Genomic DNA, 27559 nt, shown 5'->3' with positions numbered 1-27559 from the left:
TCCATTAAACAAACAAACAAACAAACACACTAAGTTCACATAATGACTTTCTGATCCCAGCTGCCCAGGGCTGGGATGGCAGCTACAGGGGTGTGCTCTGACCTTGGTACCATATTGTTCTGGAAATCTCTCCCCGTGGCTGGCCCTCCCAGTGGTTTTTAAGCACCTAATTCTCTGTGTTAAATCCCTTCTTGTTTAAAACATATGGCCAAGTTTCTGTGTCTCCTACTGACCTCTAACTGACCCAGAGCCCGATGATAAATATCTTGTTGAGTTACTGAGACACAAAATAACAGTATCTGTGAAAGTGCATTATAAACAGTAAAGCTAACGTTTTCCATAAATCTTCATCTCCTCCTTCCTCTGCCCCCCCACCCCCGACCTAGCGAAGTGCCCCCCAGCCCCCAGCACGGCCGTCAGCTCTCTTCCCTCCCACTCTGCTTGAGAAACCTCACCTCTCATTCCAGCTTCAATAACTACATAGATCAAGGAAAAATTTGGAGACCTGGACATTTTGAAAGTTGATACAAAGCTAACTCTCCAGATTAACACTCAGGCAGTAAAGTTTTAAAGTAAGTTCTTGAAGTTCATGGGCCTGCTGAATTGTATCTATGGACCTCTAGGTTATGAAACCCCCATCTTATATGCTAATGAATGTCCAAGCCTCTATCTCAAGCCAGATCATTCTCTTGAGGTTAAGACTGATAGATGCATTTCCCACCAGCAACCCAAACTCAGCATGTCCACTTGTGGTTTTATCTCCTCACTGCTCGTCTCCTTCTGTTATTTACCACATAAGTAAGTGATGCTAGCATCCCCCAAGGGAAGGGGCCTCAATCAGACATCTTTCCTTCCTTCTCCATGGATGACTGCCGGGTCCTGACTTCTGCATCCCTAGTTGCTCCTGAATCTATCCACATCCCCATCTCAGTAATGTCAGTAATGGATCCAGCCACTCCATCTCTAATCAAGATTGCTGCAGAAGCCATCAAATTGGCCTCTCTGTTTCCACTCTGCCCTCTCCAGTCCATTAAAACACAGATATCCAACCTAATCATGTCTTTCCTCTGTTTAAAACCTCTAATAACTCTTAACAATGTTCTTCGCACCATCAGCCTGCCCCATGCTTCCATGAAATGGCTCCAATCCACTCCACCATACGAACCACAGATCTCAAAATTAGTCTGTCACCCTCAAGGAGCTCATGTGACTCCTTCCCCTAAATGTCCTTCCTTACCATTTTATTTTCTACTGCCACTCCCTCCTACCCCACTTTCTCCTCCCGCTACACACACACGCAAGCACGCACGTGCGCACACAAACACACACACACACACAGACACACACTTTCTTCCTGGCTATCCCCTCATCCTTCCATTCTCAGTTTAAATACAATTTAATTCCCTGATTCATCAAATGTTTACTGAGCCTCTACCCTATGTCAACCACTGAGCTAGCTAGCACTAGGGACAGAGCAATCAAAAGATAGTTGCAATCCTTGTCCTGACAAAGCTCATCCTTATAGGGACATTAGATCAACAGTGACAAGTATGATGATCTCCTAATTGCTGCCAGTCCCAACCCCAGGCTGTGTCAGGATCCCCAACTCTAGGATCCCCCAGCCCCACCACCACTGTTGTCTCGTCCGTCTCTGCCTATAAACTCCTTACAGGCAGGACTGCGTCTTAGCCATCACTGCATTTATTATCAACGCCTGGTACTTTTATCTGGCACCCAGGAATTGCTTAGTAAATCCCTACTGATTAGTGAAAATTCAGTCAATAGATATCAGCTTAATGAGTCAGTTCTGCTTAGGAGGGACCCTATGCGAGGAATACAGTGGAAACAATTGGGGTGGGGAGAGGGGTCCTCACCGTTTGTTTGTCTGGGCTTTGCCAATGCCTCAAATCACAGGTAACATGCTTCCAGCTAACCCCAGACTTGTTGGCTGCTTTTCGTGTTAAGCAGCTCTTCCCAGCAACCCTTCTTGCCTGCAGGGTAGATACCAGCATGCTCACCAGTGTACCTAATTAGAAGCATTCCCCAGCGACTTTGGAGGCCTCAGGAGGCCAGTCACCAAGCTGTGCCTTTGGTCACTGGAACCTAAACAACACAGGAGGCAGGTAAGCACAGGGGACTCGGCTGCCATTTGGAGCTTTGCTGCAAATTCCCTGACAGGCCAGCCCTGATTCTGTGTGCATGAACTCCCACCGCATCTCTGAACAGTGTGTGAAACTGGTGGGGGATGGGGAGAAGGAAAGAAAAACAAGGAGCAACCACACCCTTCTTTATGAAAAATAACAAAACAGCATGGGTAAACCCTACTAAGGTTTTCGTGAATAGATAGCAAGTGAACATTTATGGAGCATCTGCTACATGCCAGGGTCTAACCTCTTGACATGTGTGAAATCATTTAATCCTCTCAGGTGCCTAGGAGGTCAGCCCCACTATTATCTCATCTACAGATTAGTGTCCAGAAGCCCACTGAGGTTAAGGAGGCCCCCCAGCCAGTAAGTGATACAGCCAGAGGCAAACTCGTGGGCCGACTGAGAACCCAGGATCAGAAGCGCTGCTCTGACATCCCTGGGAAGGCAAGGCAGTGTTCTCACCTCCTCCTGCCAGTGTCTCAGTCCCGGTGCCCACAAGGCCCGGGCAAGTGCTATCAGGCAGAGCTGAGAACACATCGTCAGCATTAAGGGGCAGCCCCTCAATCTGGGCAATCATTGCCATGCAGTAATGAGGGTCTGATGTTGCCAGCTCTCCCTATTTTTCAAGAGAAGGCAGAATTCTAGATTTTTTTTAAATTGGGGATGAGAGGATTTGATGGTTTCCCTGCTAAATTCTATCAAACATTTAAAGAATTAATACCAATCCTTCTCAAACTCTTCCAAATAACTGAAGAGGTGGGGACACTCCCAAACTTATTTTGGGAGGCCAGCATTATCCTGCTATCAAAGGCAGACAAGGACACGGTAAGAAAAAAAAATTACAAGCCAACATCCCTGATGAACACTGACACAAAGACCTCAACAAAATACGAGCCAAATGAATTCGACAGCCATTAAAAGAATCACCTACCACAATCAAGTGGGATTTATCCTTGAGATACAAGGATGGCTCAACATATGCAAATCAATAAATGTGATACAACACATTAACAGAATGAAGGATAAAAATCATAGGATCATTTCAATAGATGCAGAAGAAGCATCTGACAACATTCAACATTCATTCATGATGAAAAAAAAACTCAACAAATTAGGTGCAAAAGAAATAAACCTCAACATAATAAAGGCTGTATGTGACAAGCCCACAGCTAACATCATACTCAACAGTGAAAAGCTGAAAGCACTCCTTCTAAGATCAGGAAAAAAACAAGAATGTCCACTCTCACCACATCTATTCAACACAGTACTGGAGGTCCTAACATTTAGGCAAGTAAAAGAAACAAAAGGCATCCACATTGAAAAGGAAAAATAAAACTGTCTCTGCATCTGCATCATTGCAGATGACATGATCTTATATATGTAAAACTCCATACAGTTTTACCCATTCTACAAAAAAAACCTGTTAGAATTAATAAATGAATTCAGAGAAGCTACAGAACATAAAATCAACATACAAAAATCAGTTGCATTTCTATACACTAAAAATAAACTATTTGAAAGAGAAATTAAGAAAGCAAACCCATTTATGATAACATCAAAACAATAAATTCTTAGGAATAAATTTAACCAAGGAAGTACAAGACCTATACACTGAAGACTATAAGATATTGATGAAAGAAACAGAAGACACAAATAAATGGAAAGTATCCCATGTTCATGCACTGGAAAAATTAATAGTGTTAAAATACCCATACTGTCCAAAATGATTTATGGAGTCAATGCAATCCCTATTAAAATTCCAATGGTATTTTTCACAGAATTAGGAAAAATGATCCTAAAATTCATACAGAACCAGAATAACCAAAGCAATCTTGAGAAAGAACAAAGCTGGAGGCATCACAAGTCCTGATTCCAAACTATATTACAAAGCTATAGTAATCAGAACAGTGTGGTACTGGCATAAAATAAACAGACTAATGGAACAAAATGGAGAGTCCAGAAATAAACCCACACATACATGGTCAACTAATCATTAACAAGGACACCAAAGACACACAATGGGGAAAGAATGATATCTTTAATAAACAGTGTTGGGAAAACTGGAATCCACATCCAAAGAGTGAAACTGCATCCCTGTCTTATACAACTTATAAAAATTAACTGGAAATAGATTAAAGACTCTAATATAAGACCTGAAACTTTAAAACTCCGAGAAGAAAACACAGGGGGAAAGCTCTTTAACATTGGTATGGGCGATGATTTTAGACATGACACTAAAATCACAGTCAACAACAGCAAAAATAAACACATGGGACTGCAACAAACTAAAAAAACCTTCTGTATAGCAAAGGAAACAATCGACAAAACAGAATGGCAACTTACAAAATAGAAATTATGTACAAACTATATCTCATAAGGGGTTAATATCTAAAATATATAAGTAACTCATACAACTCAATAGCAATAATAACCCAATTTAAAAATAAGTAAAGAACCTAAACAGACATTTGACAAAGACATCCAAATAGCCAATAGGTTTATGAAAAGAGGTTCAACATCACTAATCATCAGGGAAATGCAAATCAAAACCATAATGAGATATCACCTCACACTTGTTAGAATGGCATTATTCAAAAACTAAGAGATAACAAGGGTTGGAGCAGATGTGGAGAAAAGGGAACCCTTGTACTTTGTTAATGGGAATGTAGATTGATACAGCCATTAAGGGAAACAGTGTGGAGGTTCCTCAAAAATTAAAAATGGAATTACCATATGGTCCAGCAAGCTCACTTCTGGATATACATCCAAAGGAAATAAAATCATATCTCGAAGAGATATGTCCATCCCTATGTTCACTGCAACATTATTCACAATAGCCAAGACATGGAAACAAACTAAATGTCCATAGATAGATGAATGGATAAAGAAGCTGAGGCATATATAATAGAATATTATTCAGCCATAAAAAAGGAAATCCTGCCATTTGTCATGACATAAATGAACCTGGAGGACAGTATGCTAAGTGAAATAAGCCAGAGAAAGAATACTGCACGATATCACTTATATGTGGAATCTGGGGCAGAGCACGGTGGGGAGTCAAACACATAGAACCAGAGAGTAGAATGGTGGTTGCCAGGGGCTCAGGGGTAGGGAAAGTGAAGAGACATTGGTCAAAGGGTACAAACTTTCTGTTATAAAATAAATAAGTTCTGGAGATCTAGTGTATAGCATGGTGACTATAGTTAATAATACTGTGCTGTACACAAGAAATTGCTCACAAAAATCTCAAGTACTCTTATCACAAAAAAATAATTATGGGAGGTGATAGATGTGTTAATTAACTTTACTGTGGCAAATATTTCATAATGGGTACCTATATCAAATGATCATGTTGTGTTTTATACACACACACATATACACAATTTTGTCAATTACACTTCAGTAAAACTGGAGGGAAAAAGTGGTTCTTCCATCCTAGTGCTGAGGATGCCTTACAGTTCTCCCTTCTCCCCATCAGAGACCCTCTTCCAGTGTGATGGGTTCCAGAGAAGCCCTAGAGAGAATATACTGGAGCTGCTACACTTTGGGCTCCTTAAATCAAATGACACATCAAAACTCTGATCTTTATAAGAGCACAGATTCTGAAATTGTGGGTCAGACCAGCTGTAGCCGTTGATCCTAGTATTGTCTTAGAGCCTAGCAGGGCTAACCCCAACCATTACAATCAAGATATTTGCCATTCATGTTACCACTAAGGAAACATATGCCACAACATCCTTTTGGAAAAGGCCGGTTAAGATTCAGACAGTGCAGCATCAGGGCTGAAGTCAAGCTCCAGTACTTACCATCTTACAGCCCAAGGCAAGCCAACTTAAACTTTTGGTGTCTCAGTGTCTTCAGGTATTAAATAGGGGTAATAATATCCACAACCTAGGATTGCTGTGAAGATCAAATTAGATAAAATTGAGCATTTAGTATTGTGGTTGCAATATAGTAAGTGACCAGTAAATAGTAATTGTTAATTTTACTATTTTTGTTACAGTTATTATTACACAATTATGGGTCTACCACCCATTAATTCATGTAGACTTTCCATGAATACACTGGATAATGAATTCCGTCTACAAACTACTCTCTAAAAAAATAGTTTGTCAAGGTGTGTGCTGTTCATGGCAGCTAAGATGTGTTGCCATGGCCACAGCAAAGGTGTAGTTCCAACTGAAGAACACAAATCCTAGTGACTTAAGACAGAACAAGTTCCCCAGCAGAAATAAGTTCTCTCTTACCTTACAGGTGTTTTTTGGATTTTTTCTGTTTTTTCAAATTCCAGAAGTCTGACTGGTGCCATTATGTTAAAACAGGATAATTTTCTCTATAATTCTTTTCAATTGTAAAGACGTTATCTCTTTAAAGTAAACAGGCTATTTTCATAACAAGCAATGTAACATTAACTGACACACCAAAGGACTCCCTTATTTGAGAGGTTCCAACAAATCAACAGAAGAGACAAATGACCTTAAAGAATAATGAGGAAAAGACATTAATGAAAAATTCACCTTAGAAGAAATATAGATGAGAAACATGTGTAAGATTAGTGTTTATCTGTATTTATATTTTTAATATGATTTAAAATAATGAGGTTTGGTCAGACAGAGCAAGACAAATATCATATATCACTTATATGTGGACTCTAAAAAAATAATACAAATGAATCAATATACAAAACAGAAACAGACTCACAGACATAGAAAACAAACTTATGGTTACCAAAGGGGAAAGAGGGAGGAGGTATAAATTAGGAGTTTAGGATTAACAGATACAAATTACTATATATAAAATAGATAAACAACAAGGTCCTACTATATAGCATAGGGAACTATATTCAATAACTTATAATAACATAAAGTGAAAAAGAATATATATATATACATATAACTAAATCACTATGCTGTACACCAGAAACTAACACATCATTGTAAATCAACTAGACTTCAATTAAAAAATAAAATAAAATAATGAGGTTTGATTTACCTATTATCGCAAAGATTTAAGAGTCACCACTATAGGCAAGGGTGTGAGGAACACAGCTTTGTTATACACAACCTGAGAAATGGCCATCATTTCAACCCAGGAACTTGAATCAAAAGCCTTCAAATGTACTTGTTATTTTAATTCTAGGAATTTATCCTAAGGAAATAACCACCAATATGCATAAAGACATAATGTGTGGTTAAGAGCTTCTAAAAATCAAACAAATTTAAATCTGTCTTTTCCATTTACTAGCCATCTGAGGCGAGGCAAATTATCTACGTGTTCTTTATCTGAGTTGCTCATCTGTTAAATAGAAAGAATGATACCTACACTTCACAGGGTTACAGGCAGGAAAGTTAGAAAACAGGGCACACCCAGCAAGGTGCCAAGGTCAGCATAAGGCCTCAAACAACAGTAGCTATTACTCTGGTTGGTTAAGTAAATCATAGTATATTGATAAAGTAGAAGACTGTTTAGCCATTAAAAAACAATATTATAGAGCAAACACAGGCAAACTACAGTCCAACTCATAGGCCAAACCTGGCCCACTATCTGCTTTTGTAAATAAAGTTTTATTGGAACATAGTCCTGCTCATTCATGTACCTATAAATGTCTACATTTCTGCACTACAACAGCAGAGTTGAGTAGTTTAGACAGAAACAGTATGTCCCACAAGCCTAAAATATTTACTATCTAGACTCTTTACAGAAAAAGTTTGCCGACCCCTGGTCTAGATAAGAATTTAAATCATGAGAAAATGTCCTCAATCTCGGGAAAAGACATTTCTCAACTAGCAAGAATAGAAAGTCTCTATTTTTGTTACAATATGTATATAGAAAAAAAGGTATGGGGAGGAGGGTACAGCTCAGTGGTAGAGCGCTTGCTTGGCATGTGCGAGGTCCTCGGTTCAATCCCCAGTACCTCTAGTAAAAAAATAATAATAAATAAACCTAATTACTTCTAAAAAAAAAAAAAAGAAAGAAAGAAAGGTATGGAAGTAGGTACTTCAGAAGTTAACTACAGCTCTCTGTGGAACGAGGGGTTTACACATTGTATCTTCTTTGTGTTTTTATTTATAATTTCTGATTTTTTAAAAAATAAACATGAATTATTTCTGCAATAATAAAAAATGAAAAGAAAGTAAGAAGAAAAGAAGCTGTTTTAATTTTCACATAGGAGACAAGTAACACATTTAATGGTAAAACAAGGCGGAAAGATATTTTTAACGGGTGAGAGAAATATGGATCTGTATTCTTGTCTTCATGTCTTCTTATTCTCTCTCACAGATAGGAATGTGAAAGATGGGGGAGAGGGAAGAGAGAAAGCGAGGAGGGGATGTGATAGCAGAATTGTTACATGACGTGGACAGCGGCCAAGCTCAGTAATTCCTATGATAAGTAAGTTGGCAAAGCTCCGACACACACTACCGAACCTCGAACCAAAGACTGAGTTACACCATCCACCCAGTGAAAGGAGAAGTCACGTGGCACCAAATCGCATCTGGGAAAGACAATGGGATCGGCTTTAGGAATGCTTAATCAACAGGTCTGCTCACCAAACATTTATTTATTGCCTACTTGGTGCCAAATGTTTACAGTATCATAGGGAGACAGACCCAAATGTTAGCACACAGAAAAATCAAAATATTTATGTGGCACAGAGGGGTGGGTGGTGGTTATCAAGGAGAATCAGGTTTAGGTTTTTACTCAGGTGCTAACTGGTGAATGATGCTACACCAGCCACTGAACCCCAGAGGGAGAAGTTTCAGGAGGGCAAACAAGTATTTATGTTCCACCTGTTGAGTCTGCAGGAAGGGAAGAGGATTCCAACAGAGATGTGCTTCTGGCAGCTGGATACAGGCACCTGGAGTTTGGAGAGGGGATGGCAATTTGGGGATCTTCAGATCAGTATACAGAGAACAGGAGATTGCCCCCCAGAAGAGAAGGGGGCCAAAGATTCCTGGGGCAGGCGGAGGAAACTCCTACAGGGATGGATACCGAGAAGGAACGTGCAAGATTAGGGTGAAACCGGGACAGAGTGCTTGTTACGTGTGCTTCAGATCCATCTTCTCCAGTATTTGAAATTTGCTCAAGAGTAGATGTTTTAATAACTTATTCAGCTGTAAGCAGCAGTTCTGATCAATGACAAATCCCTGCATCTTGAAGAATACAAACATTTGACAATGCATTTCCCTACGATTTTGCAGCCTTTTTCTGAGCACGTACATCATGCCATGTGGTAAGGATCACGTGAATGGGAATCCATTTTTGTTTTGGTTTGGTCTTGTTTGGGCTGAAACACAAGTAGCAGGTGTGGTGATGACAAGGAGAAAGGGAGCCAGCAGTACACTGTAGTCAACACAGCCACATTTTTAAAGTAATGTCAAAAATACCCTGCTGTGAAATTTGCCTTTGGGGGCTGGTTGGTGACTACCATTGAGCCTAAATACCATATGCCTAGATGGTAGCATGGTCCTTGGCAAAGATCAGTGTGAGTGACATGGTCTGTGGCTGAAGGCCAGGCCCTGCCTCATAGAGAAGCCATGGGAAGTGTATACAGGACCCCAGACCCCAGGTCAGAAGGTCTGGCTCTGCCACTAAAAGCAGGTTGACCCTAGACAAGTCTCTTAACCTCTCTGAGCCTCAGTTTCCTCATTTACAGAGTAGAGATACATAATATCTCAGGACTGTCATGAACATAGCATACAGGATATGAAAGTGTTAGAAGGAACCACATAAAGTGGAAGTTAAATTTTTTCCAGATTTCCTGAGGTATAACTGACAAATCAAATTGCATATATTTAAAGGGTACCACATGATGATTTGACGTAACATAGAAGTTGTGAACTATCAGCCACGATAAAGTTAATTAACACCCCCATCACCTCATGTACTTACTGGGGGGGGGGGGGGGGTATGTGTGGTGAGAATGCTGAACATCTACTCTCTTGGCAAATTTCATGTACACAATACAGTCCTATTAAGTATAGTCAGCACGTTGTATATTAGGTCCTCAGAACTCACTCACCTTACAAATGATAGTTTGTACACTTTGACCAGCATCTCCCCATTGCTGCCCGCCTCCCAGCCCCTGGAAGTTGTGATTCTCCTCCACCATTCTATGCTTTGGTTCTATGAGTTCAACTTTGTTTTTTTTAGATTCCACATATAAGTGAGAGCATTCAGTACTTGTCTTTCTCCAGCTTATTTAACTCAGCATAACGTCCTCCAGGTTCATGCACGTGGTGTTGCAAATGGCAAGATTTCCTTCGTGGCTCATGGCTGAATGATATTCCATTGTATCTATATCTACATATATTCCAATGTATATACACCACATTTCTTTATCCATTATCCACTGACAAACACGTAGCTTGTTTCCCTATCTTGGCTACTGTGAATACAAGTCAAAACCACAATGAGATATCACCTCACACCTGTTAGGATGACCATTATCAAAAGACGAGTGACAAGAGTTGGTGAGGATGCAGAGAAAAGGGAACCCTTGCTCACTGCTGGCAAATGAAAGTTGGTCCAAAAAAATATGAAAAACTGTATGGCGGTTCCTCAAAAAATTACAAATAGAACTCCCATATGGTCCAGCAAGCCCACTTCTGGGCATATGTTCAAAGAAAATAAAATCAGGATCTTAGAGAGATACCTGCCCTCCCGCATTTGTGACAACCTTCTTCACAACAGCCCAGACATGGGAACAGCCCAAGTGTCTGCTGATAGAAGTTAGTATCATCACTGAAGACACTAACTCAGTGCTTAGAGCATTTTGCTTATAAGGCTGTCATAGCCTTGCTATCCTAAAAAAAAGACCAGAATTAAGCAGCAACCCAGGTGGCTGGCCTGTTCCTTCCAGACCTTGTGAAAAGAGCCTGGTCTGTGAAGAACGGTGTTCACACTTAGAGTGGAGCCCCGGGCACGAGCTGACCCCCCGGAAGCCCCCCTCCACACTGGCAGAGGTGAGCGAGCGTCCGCGTGTCAGCGTGAGCAGTCACGTGCCAGAGCCCTGGCTGCGCACCCGGACAGAGCGGGTCCTGGAGGAACGAGGGCCATTCGGACACGCAGCTAGAGCTTATCCTACATTTCAGAACACAAGCCCAATGCTTCCAACAGCTCAATATGCTCTTTTTCATTTAAAACATAAACAACCACACAAACAAAATCTCTTTGATGATGTACTGGGATCAACTCTGTGACCCCTTAGTAGAGGAAACCTACTACTGAAGGGGTAAACAGGAGGACCTGTGCGTTATTTACAGCAGGTGGATGCACGCTGGTCCCCGAGTTCTCTCCTACACCCATTCTGCAGTCAGACTCCCCGTGGGTTCCTGGAAGTGAGCCAGCAACTATGCAGAATCCCTGGGTCTTGGTTCCTATGGAAATATTGTCCCAACAAGGACGTTGGCAGATGCTTCTTCGGTCTCTTCCAAATCCCCTAAACAGAGGCTGCAGATTGCTCTGTAAAGGGCCAGTTTGTAAATATTTTAGGCTCTGCCAGTCGTATGGTCAGTCTCTTGCCACAACCACTCGACTCCTCCGCAGTGGCCCAAATAAAAAAAAAAAAAAAGCCACAGGCAATTGGTAAAGCAACGGCGTGGTTTTGTTTCCATAAAACATGATTTATGAACACTGAAATTTGAATTTCACAGAATTTTCACACACCATGGAGTACTGCTTCTCTTTTGATTTTCCCCACCATTTCAAAATGCAAAAACCACCCGTATCCAGAGTGCTCTACAAAACCTGGCCTGGGGACGGATTAGGCCCAAAGGCAAGTAGTTTGCCGACCACTGTCCTAAGGCTGTACCATGGCATCAGCCACAGTGGATTCTTTTCAACTACTGACCTCTCCTTCCCAGGAAGGCAGTGAGGTTAATGATATTAATAATTTCTTTCAGGAAGAAAAAGCTCACTCCTATCCCTTGTGGACAGTTCGGCCGTATCACCTGCTTCCTTGAGGGGCTCCTCTGCCTTGAGTCCCTTTGGGACCCAGGGTCACGCTGTCCTTGGGCAGTCTCACTGCCAGCACTAGCACCTGTGCACCTCTTGTCAGCCGTGACGTGTCACTTCTCCTCGCCAGCACATGAGAAACGGTGGAAGGAGAGGCCTTGGAAAGGTCAACAGGCTTGCCACTGACATTCTCCTCAGGCTAAGGCGAGTGCGTTTTGCCAGAGCTCTCTCTTTTATTGCTTAAAACAAAACTTAAGGTCATGGTCTTCTACTGTATTGGCTGGCCAGCAAGCTGTTTGATTGCACTGTTCAGTAGGACAGTTTTTGGCAGGGGGCGGTGGGCAGGTAATTAGGTTTATTTATTTTTTTGCAGTGGAGGCACTGGGGATCGAACCCAGGACCTGATGCATGCTAAGCACGCACTCTGCCACTGAGCTATACCCCCCAATACCATAATTTTTATAGATTCTAAAATGTAAAATAACTGGAGACAAACAGTCCTATAAGGAAGCCACACTGTCTAGGGCTACAGTGAAGGAGGTTTTCCCTTCACTTACTTTGAAGGCACTTGCTTGGTCAATTTCCCATCAACGGCACCGGCTGGCTTGTGTCCTGAGCAAAGCCGAAACTGTGAAGATGAAAGGAGGTCTTTAACTCAGACATCCTCCCACCCTCACTGCTGGATGCTGGAAGGCTCCTCTCTTCTGCTGTCAGGTGGACCCGACCCAACACAAATGGCTATCCCAGACTCAATTTAGGTGGCTGCACCTCCGCCATCTCAAACACTGAAAGGAATGCCAACCCTTCAGTGCATCCCCTCTGTAGCTGTGAAAAAAAGATAAAATTCCAAAATGAGTTTTCCTCCCCTTCTCTAAGAAAGACAGGGCAGTAGGCAAAGTAAATGCCCCCTCCTAAGGTGTCCACATCCTCATCCTCCAAACCTGTGGATGTGCAACCTTCCCGGGCACAAGGGGCTTGGCACGTGTGATTAAGTTAAGGGTTTTGAGATGGGGAGGTTAACCTGGGGTGTCTGGCTGGGCTTCGTGTAATCACGGGTTCCTGTGAGAGAGAGGCAGGAGGGTCAGTCAGAGAAGGAGACACAATGACTGGAGCAGAAGCCAAAGTGACGAGGGGTCCTGAGTTGAAGAACGTGGGCAGTCTCTAAAAAATGGAAGGAAATGAATTGCCCCACCTCCCCTGCGGAGCTTCCAGAAGGAATGCAGCCCTGCCAAATCATTTCAACTCCTGACCTCCAGAACTATGAGAGAATAAATCTGTTTTGTCTCAAGCCACCAGTTTAGTGGTTATTTGTTATAGCAGCAATAGAAAACTCATACAGGCAGCTGCTAAAAATGTTCTAGTTAAGGGAGCACTTCTAACACACCAGCCACTTTATCTCCCTGGAGAATGACAGGCAAGTTCTGTTCCTCTCTCAAGTGGGGTCCCTAAACTCCAGAACTACTGAACATTTAAATAAGAGGAGCTGTAAAACGGCAGGTTGGAAGGGGTGAGTGGGCAGTTAGAGAACACTGGAGTCATATACAAAAAGCTCCACCCAAGAGGACTGCAAAGGATGAGATAGAAACGGAATGTGACTTATTTATAGCAAAGCCTGCCTCCCCTCTCAAGTGTGTGACAGAAGAGCTGTTTTAAAGTTTTAGTCTTCAAACTTGGCTGCAGAACTTGGCTGCCTCACAGGACTGTGCTTTTGTATTTAGCTTTAAAACAGAAGAAGCAACCCCGTGGTTAAATTGTAGGCAGAGGTGGTGCAGGCAGGAAAAATGCCGTAGGGAGTGGAGAGAGGCTGAAATGTTATTCTTATTGAGTTAGCTGCTTAAGAAAAACAAATAGAGGATAAAATAGCAAAAGGCTTGGAAAGGTTCCAAGCTGAAAATCTCTGAATCTCCAAGCATGGGGGCTGTTAAGGCCAGGGTGGTGGTGCAAAGCTAGGCAGGCACCAGGACACCGAGGATCTGGTTTAGAGGTCGAGAGTAAAGAAAACACTGGCCCTGATTATTAGAAATCCCCTCACTCTGTCTCTCTGTAGTTCACTGACATAGAACTTGGACCACAAGCCAGGGAAGCCCAGTCTATCGATGCAAAAAACAAAAGTGACCTTTCAGAAAACAATATATATCAGGAGTTGTGACACACTTTATGCTTTTTGACCTAGGAATTCTAAGCTTTGCCATTAATAACAAGAGAATGAGTAATTAAATTCTGGTACGTTATCCCCTCAGAATATTATGCAACTTTTAAAACTATGATAAATGATAACATAATGTGGCACAGATTAATGCTTGGGATATGGTAGGGAAACATAAAATCACTCTGATTGTCCATAAGATTAACATATGTATGCTACTGATACAAATTTAAAAACCAGGGAGGAAACAGAACAAAATGTTAAGTCATATTTGCATGGTAGGAATGTGTGAGATGTTTTTTCTACAGTTCATGCTTTGATTCTTTCAAAATTCAATGATTACTTTTAAAACGGAATATAATTGTTTTTTTAAAAGGAAAAGAGGAAAGAAAATCAGGTGGCGGAAAGCGCAACTTTATCGGTATCTCGCCATGTGAGTTTCAGAGCTAAAAATGTTTTATGATTTCTTATTCCAGGGTCTCCATATGAAGAATGAGGCTATTATCACATCAGGAACAACTCCTAGATTTAGTATTATAAAAGATACTATCTCCCAAATATAGCTTATGTTTTCTTATCACCTCGCATTTGCTCACACAGCTCTCATCACCTAGAATAATTTCTTAGCTCTTTTTCTACCAGACCAAATCCTGCCCTTTCTTAAAGATGCAATTCAAGTCATTTCTCATCAAATTTCTTCCTCCGCTGTAAGCCCATCCCGTCCACACCAACACTCCCATAGTTAATTACAAACAGCCTTGAGATATCCTTTTTTTTTTCTTTTTTTGGTACATAATTCAATTTATTAAAAAAGAAAAAAACCCACAGACTTTAAAAGAAAGCAAACCCAGGTTCAAATCCCAATACCAGTTGTTTACTCCTTCTGATCCTCAGTTTCCTCATCTGTAATATAGGGTGGCCACCACCTACCTAACCAGTTATTCTAATGACTAAATGAGTCAGTGTAGGTAGGCACCCAGGACAGCATCTGGTATACAGAGGATAGCCAATCAATGCTTATTTTCTTCCTTTATCTTGCACCACTCTTGTTGTCCCCAACTAGATTGGAAAATTGTCTAGGATAGGAACCATGTGCTATACTAAGCACAGCCCTGTGCCAGAAACAGATGGTCAATAAATACGCTACTCGTTTTTTGTGCGTGTCATTTTTTTTTTTAATGGAGGTGCTGGGGATTGAACCCAGGACCTCATAAATGCCAAGCATACACTCTACCACTGAGCTATACCCCACCCCCAATACATTACTTGTTGATTTGGTTTTTGTAAGGAGCCCTAAGCTTAAGGCAGAGAAAAACTACAAACTATTGTGGGTTGAACTGTGTCCCCTAAAAAGATATGTTGAAGGCCTAACCTCCAGTACCTGTGTATGTGACCTTATTTGGAAATGGGGCCTTTGCAGATGTAATTAGTTAAGTGAATATCAGATCTGAACTGGACTAGACTGGAGTGAGCAATGGCTAACAAACTATTTCAGAATAACCCTCCTGCTGAGAGGAACCAGAAAGGCTGAAAAAGGTTTTGTTAAATATGTTTGAAGGCATAGGAGAGCTACCAAGGCAGTAAGTGTTTGGGACCAAGATCTGAAAGAAGTCAGCTAAGATGAGCCTGGCAATTGGAGTTTCTTTTTCCTCTCAAGGACATTGCTGATTTCTTAAGCAAAAGGCATGACTGAGAAGCTGATCAGTGCTTTTCACAGTCTCATGGAGCTTAAGGGACAGAAATTGAAGACCAGAGTACCCCAAGGACGAGGAATCTGAGTGAACATCTAAGGTTTTTGTTGGGACCACAAGAGCTTCCACCCAAGAGTAAAGGTGACCTCGAAATATACTAGGACTCACAAGAACTAAAATCCAGCTACACAGAATCTCTGTATCTGATTAGATTAAGGTAATCTGCCCCTAGCCTAACGAACAGAAAGAGGGGAAAAGAAACAATTAAAACTAGGTCCTCTCTGGAGTAAGATAACATTCCCCCAGAGCCTTAAAAATTCTCTCTCCAATGTTAGTTGTAGAAACAATGTCCATAATTTAATAAAAAATAACTAGGAAAAATTACAAAGACAATACAAACAGCCCAGCAAGAGATATAGGTTTTGAAGTATCAGGTATTGACTTAATAACTATGATTAATATGTTTAAGGAATTAAACAACAAAACAGAGAATTTTAGCAAGAAACTGGAAACTATCAAAAGGAATTAAATGAAACTGTTAGAACTTAAAAAAAGCAAAAACTAAAGTTATAAATTCAATCAGATGGATTTAACCACAGATTAGATAAAATAAAGCCAGGAATTTGTGAACTGGAGGATAAGTCAGTAGAAAATATCTATATTGAAACAAAGAAGAACAAAAAATACAGAGAAGAGCATAAGAAACACGTGAAACACAGAGAAAAGTTCATAATATATTAATAAAATCCCAGGAAGAGTAAAAGAGAAAAATAAACATAAACAATAGTTCAGAAGTTAATGGCTGAGAATTTTCCAAGGACCAATCAAAGAAGTGGTATTAACTTTAAGGATAATAAATAAAAAGAAAATAGCACCTCATAGTAAACTGCTAAAACCAGAGTGACAGAAATCTTAAAAGCAGTCAAAGGTCAAAAAGGAAAAAAAATTCTACTGTGTAGCACAGGCAACTATATTCAATATCTCGTAGTAACCTATAATGAAAAAGAATATGAAAAGGCATATGTGTGTATATGTATGACTGAAACATTATGCTGTACACCAGAAATTGACACAACATTGTAAACTGACTATACTTCAATTTAAAAAAAGGGATTGCATTCAACAAACTAACAATAAAACTGGCAGGTAGCTTCCCAACAAAAACAACAGAAGCCAAGAGGCAACGAAAATTATCATCTAAGTGTGGAAAGAAAATAACTAACAATCTAGAATTCTGTGTCTAGGAAAAACATCCTTCAACAAAAGAAGATGAAACAAAGGCATTTTCAAACAAACAGAAGCTAAGAGAATGCATGTCTGCACTAAAGGTAGTTCTTTAGACAAAAGAAAAATTATCCCAGATGTAAGTACAGAGATGCAGAAAACAATAAAAGGCGATGTAATGATAATTTTAATATATCTACATAACCATTATAGGGAGCAAATAGAACAAAAATGGTAAAGTCTTGTAAATAAAAATAAAACAAAAGTAAAGAACTGTCAGTCTGACCATATCCCAGGATGTCAGTAACCAGCTCCTTCAGGGCAATTATGAGGTCTACTAGAGCAGAAGTTTGGTAACCTAACTGTGGGATCATCCCAAATATGTATCCTATTCCACTATAATTATTTAACTAACTCTCTTTCAAGAGATATTTGATTTATTTCCATCTTTGGATATTATTCACCAACGAGGTATGGATATTCTTTTGAAGTGAGTGTATGTCTATACTTAGATTTACATCTTTGTATATTTTTTCCATTCCTTTATTGTCCATTTTCAGGTTTGATTTGAATTGGCAAACAGATTTTTTTTTAAATAATCTTCCTATTACCCCATGATTTTAACACAGTTATTTTCTTTTCACAGATATTTATTATTAGTTTTTCTTGTTCAAAATCCTGAGAATGGGGAAATTACTCTGTGGCCATTCAAGTTCTCCTTAGTGTAAGGATACAGGAGTAGCAACAGCTGGAGTAATGAACTGTCTGCCAACATGGAAAATCCTAGACTCTCTGAAATGATATGAGGGGGAAAAAAAGTGAAAAAAATGAAAGGAAGCCTTAAACACACCAAAGGCTTTCAAATTAGAAAGTTATACTCATGGAAAGACATCATATTAAACCATACTGAACTCCTCTTCACACTAAAAATACCATCCCTTTCATCTGCGGACACAGATAGCACCGGTCTCGGACTTGCCTGCACTCCTGTCTCCTGCCAGCCAAGATAATGTGATGTGAGGCTGTTCCCCCTCACAAGGTTAATCCTTGGGGAAAAGGAAAACAGGACAGTTTTTCCCTAAGGCAATTAAAAAACCTTCAGAACATTTAATGAAGGGAATCTTAAAGTGCAGATTGAACAATCAAATTAGTTACCCAGAACACTCTCTGTAGCTCATACTTGGGAATTTTACTTAATGTTTTTTTAAAAAAAGAAAGAATGAATGAATGAAAGAAAGACAGCCGTATGTTCAAGACCAAAAACCATTTGTTTTAAACATACTGACATCCCTGTTGTTAAAGTTTTGCTTGGATAAACTTCGTAAAGAAAATTAAGAAGAAAGCAAAGGAGAAAAAAAAAAAAAAGCAAGCAAGTAAAGGAGGCTATGTAAGAATAAACAGATAATAAAATGTCCATTTCTTTATTGTAGATTATTAAAGCCCTGGATTGTTAGGCCTGAAAGTACTTTTGAGTTCATTCAGCGGAGCTAACCCTTCCCTTCACAAGTGACAAAACTGGACTTAATAAAACTTAGAAACAACTTGCGCGTGGCGAAAAGTGAACCAGTGGGCAGTGACGATTAAACACCCAGGTATCCTGGTCCAGGTACAGGCTCTTTCCATGATGCTCTGGATTTATCAACAGACAAGGAGAGGGGCAGGTAATCCAGTTCTACAGTTACTGGATTCCAAATTCTGCTGGTCCCAGAAGACCTTCTGACAACTCCCAGGCATAACCCAGGGAAGAGACCCTCCCCCTCCCCCCTCCTCACCCTCAAGTCTGCCCTGCGTCTAATCAGTCGCCCAGTCTGCTGATCTACCTCCTCCTCACGCGCTCACCTTCATCCACGTGATCACTGCCACTGCTCTGGACGGCACTTCTTCCTCCTCTGAATCCCTATAAAATCTCCAAACTGCTCCTCTGCTCCCTGATCCTGTCATTTCTCTCCCAGCCTCCCTCCACACACCCATTCTCCACATTGGACGTATGACTTCCCTGCTTCAAATCCTTTCGGGGAGAACCTCCTTATGAAGAAACAGGGTCTCAGTGGGTTCCCTTTGCTTTGGGGATACCACCTGCTGAGTCAGAGGCGTATCAGTAAACAGAAGGCACATAAAATACGAAACAATTCAAGGAAGGTTTACTTCAAAAAGGACCAGGTGTAAAGAAGTGGTAGGTATACGGGAACCACAAGGGAACATTCAGGAACCTCTGGCTCGTGGGCGCAGCGCCGTGTGGTAAACGGCTTCCAGGGTGGCCCACAGGGATCGCTGCCCCCTGGTGTTTGTGCCCTTGTATAAACCCTGATTGAGGGCTAGGCCCAGTGACTCACCCCTAACCAGAGGGATGGGATATTATGTCCCAGATGAGGTTATAAAATTAGACACTCCCGCCGCCAACCCCCTCTCTGCCTCTTCTCCCGTGCTCACTCTGATGGGACAGGCCGCCATGCTGTGACCTACCCTGTGGAGACACACAGGTGACAAGGAACTGAGAGTGACCTCCAGACAGCAGATGGTAAGGAACAGAGGCTATCACTCAACAGCCCTCGAGGAACTGAATCCCACCAACAACCACACGTATGAGAGAGCTTGGAAGTGGGCCTGCCCCAAGTCGGGCCTTCAGATGAAACTGCAATTTTAGCCAACACCTTAACTGAGAGACCCTGAGAGACCTGAGAGCCTGAGGACCCACCCAAGCTGCACTTGGATTACAGACCCACAGAAACGGTGGCAATGAGTGTTGTGTTGAAGCCTTTGAGTTTGGGGGTAATTTGTTATACAGCGATAGATAACAAAAACACACTAGAACCATCCTGAGGCCCAAAAGGATGAGTAGAGGAAAGGGTATCAGGATCCAGAGGAGAAGAGCAGTCTGCCTGGAGAGGAGCAGTGACCTTCGGTCAAGGGACACAGCCAGTGTGAGACCTTGCCGAGAGGGAGCCGGGGGAAGAAGCACCCTGACCTCGCTCTTCTTCCTTCCTCCTCTTTCTCCACAGGCTCCTGTTGACCAAATTCAGTTGAATGCCAGAGCTCCCGGAGCCCTGCAGATGTGGTCCGCACGGGGCAGTGAGAGGCACCGAGAGGAGTGAGGTGTGGGTATGGAGACACAAAGGGAAGACGCGTGCACAGTGTCCAAATGCCTTGCCTGATGTGTAAGATCTTTTATGATCTGGCCCTAATCTACCTCTCCAGCTTTATTTCTCAAGCCTTCATCACAGAAACTTAGGTCCAGGAAAACAGGCACTTGAAGTTTCCAGAACTCAGCAGACAACATCACACCTCTGTCCCTTTGCATGTGCTGGTCCTTCTGCCTCCACATTTTCTCTCCCCTCCTCTGCAAGGTTAATTCTTATTTGTCTTTCAGGAATTAAGGCAGGTGCCAAATCCTCTGCACGTCTTCTATGACATCATCATCGCCTCTCCTGATGTGGGCCTCCTGACCCTTCTACCTCCTCCCAGACCCCTCAGCCAGCCTCTTTGCAACCACAGTTGTGACCCCATCTCTGTCCCACTAGCCCATGGGTTCATTCAGGGAACGGTATTCGGCTTGCATTCCTAGCATCTAACAGGGTCTGGCACACAAATGACACTCAATACATAATTACTAATTAAACAGTTTCTAATCCTGATCACGCCTTGGTCACCAGGGTTCACAGATGCCCTGACTCTCAGCTGTGCTGGCTTCTACAACTGCCTTCAGTGAATTCCAGAATAACATCCTGTTCTGAGTTTCCTCGCCAGCCTCACCTCTTCCAGGAGAGATTTTTTTTCTCCCCTTCTTGCTGGTAACCCCTGCCTGTCTAACTAAAATAGTGCTACCTTTACTTTTAGGAAGTATGCCTAAACCACCTTCTGCCCAGGACTTCAAGGGTCCTAGATCACTGGGGAAAGTGACCTTGGGATAGCCGAATTACACAAAGGCGAGACCCAGCAGGAAAGAAGTGAATAACTGAAAACTACCAGGAGGAGGGAACCAACGATGACAAGGCTATTTTACAGTGTCTTTGACATACAAGGACATTGGCTTTTTCTTCTTCCTCTAAAACTCCTAATTGATCCCTGACAGTATGTATTACTGACAACATCTAGTGCTGTTTAAACACTGTTCCCGCTCTCTGCCTAACATACAGTCAGGAATGCAAAATATCAACTGCACAAGTATCATCAATGTTACTAGCGAGCCGAAGAAACAGGTCACCACCAAGAAGATACTGTAACTGCTGAATGTTAAATCATTACCACTACAATTTTTTTCTGCTGCTTCCTAACGACACTAGGCTTAATCTCAATCCAATTTAGGTTACCTAGAATGCTCTAAAATTCTTCCAGGAAAGTTCAAAAGGCCCTTAAATACACATATAGTCTCACAACGTCATTTTGACATCCAGGAAGTGTATTAACTTTTGAAAGATCGGAAAGTTACAGAACAAAACTTTGAAAGCCCTGCAGAAAGGTGATGGGCCCAAACGTAGTCCAATCCCACCATTTTATATAAGAGGAAATGAAGCCAAAACAGTATTTTGTAAGTTTATTTATTAAGTTCCCCCTGTAGGTAAACAGGGTTCATTTTATCATGCTTCGTTCTGTTTTATGTAGACACTAAATATGTTCTTTTTGTGTAAGAAGTATTTTTTAGTTGGGAAGGAGGAAGGCAAAATAAGAAACAGAGCCAGGAAGATGAAGTTCCCCATTGAGAGAACCAAAGCAGTGGTCCTCGGCCCCCCGTTTGGCATCTTCGATCACGCTGTACCACCTCCTGACCCACAACTAGGTCACGTTAAGCTACGATTTTCTCTGCCCACCTACCATTTACTTTCCCAGAGTTCTACCAAATCAAATTACCAGTCGAGCTGGAAGTTTGTCAAGAGACATTATTACTACCACTCCAAGAACCAAATAAACTCAGAAAGCAACCTACTCTCACTCAAAAGAATCCCTAGTTATAAAAGAGAGTAAATATTTCAGAAAATCTCCTCCCAAGAAACAAGAGCACTAGCAAGTAGAATGAAACCTTAACATTACAAACGTTCAGACACATCTCTGAGAGTAACCTTGAAAACCAAAGATTTGCTGTGTGGTATTTTCATTTACTTAGTTTAACCAATGGTTTTCAGCCCTAACAACGTAGTAATAGTAGTCGGTAGTTGAAAACATGATGGGAGAAAGGACACCAACAGGGGCCATGGAGTTATTTAGACACAATCACGGGTTCCCTGGGAAATTGCCAAGTAACCTTCCGCAAGTTTGGCATCCTTCCCAAACTCCAGTTTTCCCGTCTACAAAATGAGGGGATTGACGAAAATCTCTCAGATGAAGCTACAAAAATTCCTTAATTCTAACTCTATAAGAGCCTAGTTCCTCTACATCTTGAAAGATCTGCAAATAATCGTGAAATCAAAAAACTACATCAAACACCAACTTCCCTGTTACTTTGCAATGCATACTCCACCTGGATATTTTAAAAGATACCAAATAAATGCGTTTCAAAGTTAGCTGGGCATCATATTCCCCTGAGAGCACTTTAAAACTCAGATCTATTAAATAAAAACACCTTAGAGGGATGTCCTTTGAGGATCAGCATTTTTGTAAAGCACCCCTAAATGATCTGACTTACAGCCAAGTTCAAACATCATCACTACACTGGGCAATTCAATGACCCCAGGATCTTTTGGATCAAGGAATGTTTAAAAAAAAAAGTTAACAGGTCTAGGTGACTTCATGAATAATTAAGGCTTTCCTTTAAATAGATTTTAATATGACCAATACATTTTTCATGCACACCTCCAATTCAAAATGTGAATATGAAGGATAAAAAACTAAATTAGAAAGTCTGCTCAAATCAATAAATAAATCATGCCTTGGGAAAGTACAACTTCTCACAGTTAATGACATAGAAAACATGAAAAGAAAATGGAGAGTATTCCGAAAAGTGTAGGCTTAAGAAACCCACCCATCGTTACTTACATGTTAGGTTACCATCCTAAATGGTATTTAAAAGTCACAACATTATGGACATAATCACCCCACTTATTAGTTGGAAGTTTACCCAAAAGCTCCATTTCTCTAGATTTAGCTTTTTAAATGTCAGCATCTGAATCAACACAACACAGTCCAAGCAAAAATTTCGCACTGAAAACATCTGACAAGAGAAGGAAACAACAAGCAAGAGAAAGAAAATAAAAATTGAAAAGCACCATTTGCACATTTTTTTCTATGTAAGTTTTTGTTGTGGACCTCTGAGAAAAGGTTTGGCTTTATAGCTATGACCTTGAATGAACCATTACATAAGAGGACTTCCATAGGAAATGTTTTGAATCAACCTTGGTTCCAAGAGTCAGTCTTCACCTACCCCTTGAGGACAGTGTCCTGCAGTAGGTAAGTCTTGGTCACAGCTAATGGCCAGTCTACAGAAGAGAACTAGGTGAATATCCCATGTCTTAAGTGAGTCAAATTAACTAGGCTTGAATGACTCCAAGTCCTGGACCGGTACTGGGCAGTATTTTTCTTCCTAAGAGATTGAACAGATCCAGTGTCCCTTTTATAGCAATTAACTACTATAGTAAATAACATGAACACATAGATAGCCCGCTCCCACAGATTTGTCATGAGGGAGCAAGATAGATTTCTAAGATAGAAACCAAATGACTTGTGGTCATTTCCCTGAAGAACTACAGCAATTGACAATTTTGTTGCTAAATTAAACTAAAACAATGGAAAGTCCCCAGCTACCACCTAAAAAGTAAAAATCAAGTTCCCACAAAACTGTAGGGGGTTTTCCCTTTCAACATAATGCCAAACATTCTTGTGGAAAGGTGTTTGGATCACATGACCTTTATATTTCCTATTAACCTTTAATAATCCATTGATTTGCAATCTCCTGAATAACCTAAAAATATCTGCATTGTTTTCCTTTGTCTCAAAAAGCAGCTCACTGTCTGAATGCACTTTAGTCATCTTATTGACAGTACCAGCATTTATACCTTTTATAATTTATTTCCTCTCCCAGTGTCACTGTCTCTACAAGACCGAAAGATAACAGCAAAAGAAACATTCATGATGGACCACTTCTATGCCAAGCTGGGTGTAAGATGCCTTATTTACTTTATCCAAATGAATCTTCACATAACTCCATGTGGTACGACCCTTCCTCCCACTTTTTTTTTTCCTTTTATAGATGAAGAAACAGAGACTCACAGAAGTTAAGTAACCGACTCTAGGTCACACCACTAGGAAGTGGCAGAGTTGCAGTTTTAACCCAGGTCTGACTCTAAACTCCATGTTCCTACAAGCTTGGCACCAGGTCTCCTATTTTGGTGTGAGTTTAAAAAGTAATCATAAATAAATGTCTTTCTATCATCCTATATGCCTCACTACTTGGTCAGCTCCATTAATCTATTTTTTTCTTTATTACAATTTAATAAGCATCTCTCTTAGAGATGGGTTATCTAAGCATTCTTTTGCAAAGCAAAGGATTGAGGAATTTGGTGCTGAAAGCAAGAATAGTTTAAGAGTTCTATTTTTGCAAGAAGACAAGAAAAATTCACCATATTGAGCATCTGGGAATATTTAGTTCAACACTGCGCACATGATTAACATAGATAGAACACAGAGTCTTGCATAATACACAGAACCCAGCAGACAACGCAAATATTTAGTGAAATGAATGAGCGTGAACTCATTTTCCTTGTTAATATGTGATGTAGTTAGGTTAAATTTTCACAAACATTCAAACACTAAAAATGTATGTAAAAAGCAGCAATTATTTCCTCAAATTCAACACATGCACAGATAAAACTTATGTGCCATATTTCCTTTCTTTAAAATGTATTCTTCCAAATACCCCAGTTCGAGTTAATAGCACCAATGCCTTCTATCACCTAAGGCCAAAAACCCAGTCATCTTTGACTCTCTATTCGCCTTCTAATTTCCTGTTCATTCTGTTTCCAATCATTGTTAATTCAACTCTTTAATCCCTCTGTTCAGTCCTGCTCATTTCTGAGGGGCATTTTCCCTCCTTAGATTAGTGTCCTCCTTACCTTTCTCACAGACACAGACACATCCCCCTAGAGCCTCCAACCTACCCTGGGAACAGTGCACTTGGCACACTGCGGCAAGGTTCATAATCCCAAAGAAATGTTGATTTCACAACTCCCAGCACTAAAGTTTCTTAAGAATTAATTGCCTGCAACTCAACATTCTAAAATCTGGCTCCATCCAGACTCTCTTCCTCAAATCTCACCTCCATTTACTCCACGTAATTCATCCTCTGCCCAAGCTAGCTGGTTCTGATGGTCCTTCACTTCCTCCAGCTCTTTGTCTTTGCTGGAATGTTGCTCTTCCCGTCTGCTTTCTACATAAAGCGATCTATGGATCCTTTCAAACTGAGTTCAAAGCCACTCCTCCACAGCCCCTGGCAGACCTCTGCGGCTGGAAGTAATTGCCCCTCCTCTGAGATTACATTAACATCCTCCTTTGGCAATTCACACTTAGGCTCTGCAACAGTTATTTGCGTACGTCCTACGTCTCCTACCAGCTGTAAAACATCTACTACATACATACCTCTGTGTTCTCCACAGCATCCAGACCAGATCCCGTGCACAGTATGGGTTTGAAGAACGTTTGATTAATTAACATCAATCTAAGCTGTTTACACAGAAGGACAATACAAGTCCATCGGCACGGTTTAGGCAACCTTTGGTTTAAAAAAAAACTAATCCACATGTTTTTCAAGCTCTTGATACCAAGTATGTCAAAACCTAACTTCCTTGAATTTTAATATTGGAGAATCAGAGGATACGAGAGAAAGTTGTATTCATTTCTCAGTCAAGGCAGTTTAGGCAGAAAACATTTGTTGAGCTGTCAACCATCAGTCAACCCAACACAACACAAACACACACACACGGCAGCACCCCCAGTGTTTAACCAGATGCCTTACTTTGCGGTAGACTATCATATTTGGAGAACTCTCCTCTGGATCAGCAATGCCCAGTGCTCTCTGATCCCCGGATCCCTGAGCCATTCTGGATGTCTTCACTCACACTGCAAAAATGAATAAACAAACCATTAAGACATGAAAGAATTGCATACAGAAAGTTTTGCAGTGCAAAGAGCTAAGTGTCTTTTGGCAGGTGGCATGGAAATAAAACATGATGAAATTTCTTATTTTCCCTCATTAATTTAAGTAGCATTCTTTAAGTTAGGGGATAATTGTGGTCCTATTATCCACATACATTCTTCTAGTTCCAAAGCAACATGTTCTTTATTTTCAGCCCAGAATTATGTACCCTAGGGGTGTTTATATGTCAGTCTAAAATAATCTCCTGGAGACAGATGAAGCCAGTCATTTTGATGTTGATTTTGTCTTATCAAAGCTCATTTTATGATTAATTCTATGCATTAAAATATGAATAATTTATCAAGAAAATGCAAATCAAAACCATAAGGAAATACCACTTTATACCCACTAAAATGGTTATAATAATTTTTTTTAAAAACTCCACTAGTACTGCCCAGGATATGGGGCTATCAGAACCCTTGTACATTGTTGGTAGGAATGTAAAATGGTTCAGTCACTATGGAAAACAGTTTGTTGGTTCCTCAAAAATTTAAACACAGAATTACCATATAACCTGGCAATTTCTACTTCTAAGAACTGAAAACAGGCGTTCAAACAAATATTTGAACACAAACGTTCATAGCAGCACTATTCACCAAAAAATGGCAACAATTCAACGTCCATCAACTAATGAATAGTTGGTCTATCCCTTCAATGGAATATAATTCAGCCATACAGCGTAATAAAGCACGGATACTCACTGCAACATAGATTTACCTTGAAAACATCACGCTAAGTAAATGAAACCAGACACAAAAGGTCACTGCTATGGACTGAATAGTTACGTCCCCTCGAAATTCATATGTTGAAACCCTAACGCCAAATCTGATGGTATGAGGAGGTAGAGCCTTTGGGATGTGATTAGGTCGTGAGAGCAGAGCCCTCATGACTGGGATTTGTGTCCTTATGAAGCAGATCCCAGAGAGCCCCCTTCCCCATGTGAGTACACAGTGAGATGACAGCCATGCACGAACCAGGAAGAGAGTTCTCACCAGACACCAAATCTTCTGAAGCCTTGATCTTGGACTTCCCGGTCTCTAGAACCGTGAGAAATATATCTCTGTGTATAAAGGCCACCCAGCCTACAGTGTCCTACCACGACAGCCTGAAGGGTCTAAGACTCATCTGCTGTGCAATTCCATCTACATGAAATATCTAGACTGGGTAAATCTATAGAGACAGTAGGCAGATTCACAGTAACAAGCATCTGAGGAGACGGGGGTTGGGGCGGCTGATTAATGGATATGGGGTCTACTTTGGGGATGATGAAAACATTTTT

At 40.9% G+C, this 27559-nt stretch overlaps 1 protein-coding gene across 6 annotated transcripts in view; it reads right to left on the bottom strand.

The window, feature by feature from the left end:
• Positions 1-27559, bottom strand: part of RGS6 (regulator of G protein signaling 6) — a 479670-nt gene that overhangs the window by 431176 nt on the left and 20935 nt on the right. For all 6 annotated transcript variants that reach the window (XM_010976555.3, XM_010976561.3, XM_010976565.3 and 3 more), the window contains exon 2: positions 26101-26204. In XM_010976555.3, the coding sequence (XP_010974857.1) occupies positions 26101-26184 (84 nt within the window). In that variant the 5' untranslated portion in view covers positions 26185-26204. The remainder of the gene's footprint in view (positions 1-26100; positions 26205-27559) is intronic.

The sequence above is a fragment of the Camelus dromedarius genome, chromosome 5 (genome assembly GCF_036321535.1).
Source record: "Camelus dromedarius isolate mCamDro1 chromosome 5, mCamDro1.pat, whole genome shotgun sequence".
NCBI lineage: Eukaryota > Metazoa > Chordata > Mammalia > Artiodactyla > Camelidae > Camelus > Camelus dromedarius.
This window is presented reverse-complemented; position numbering and strand designations above follow the sequence as displayed.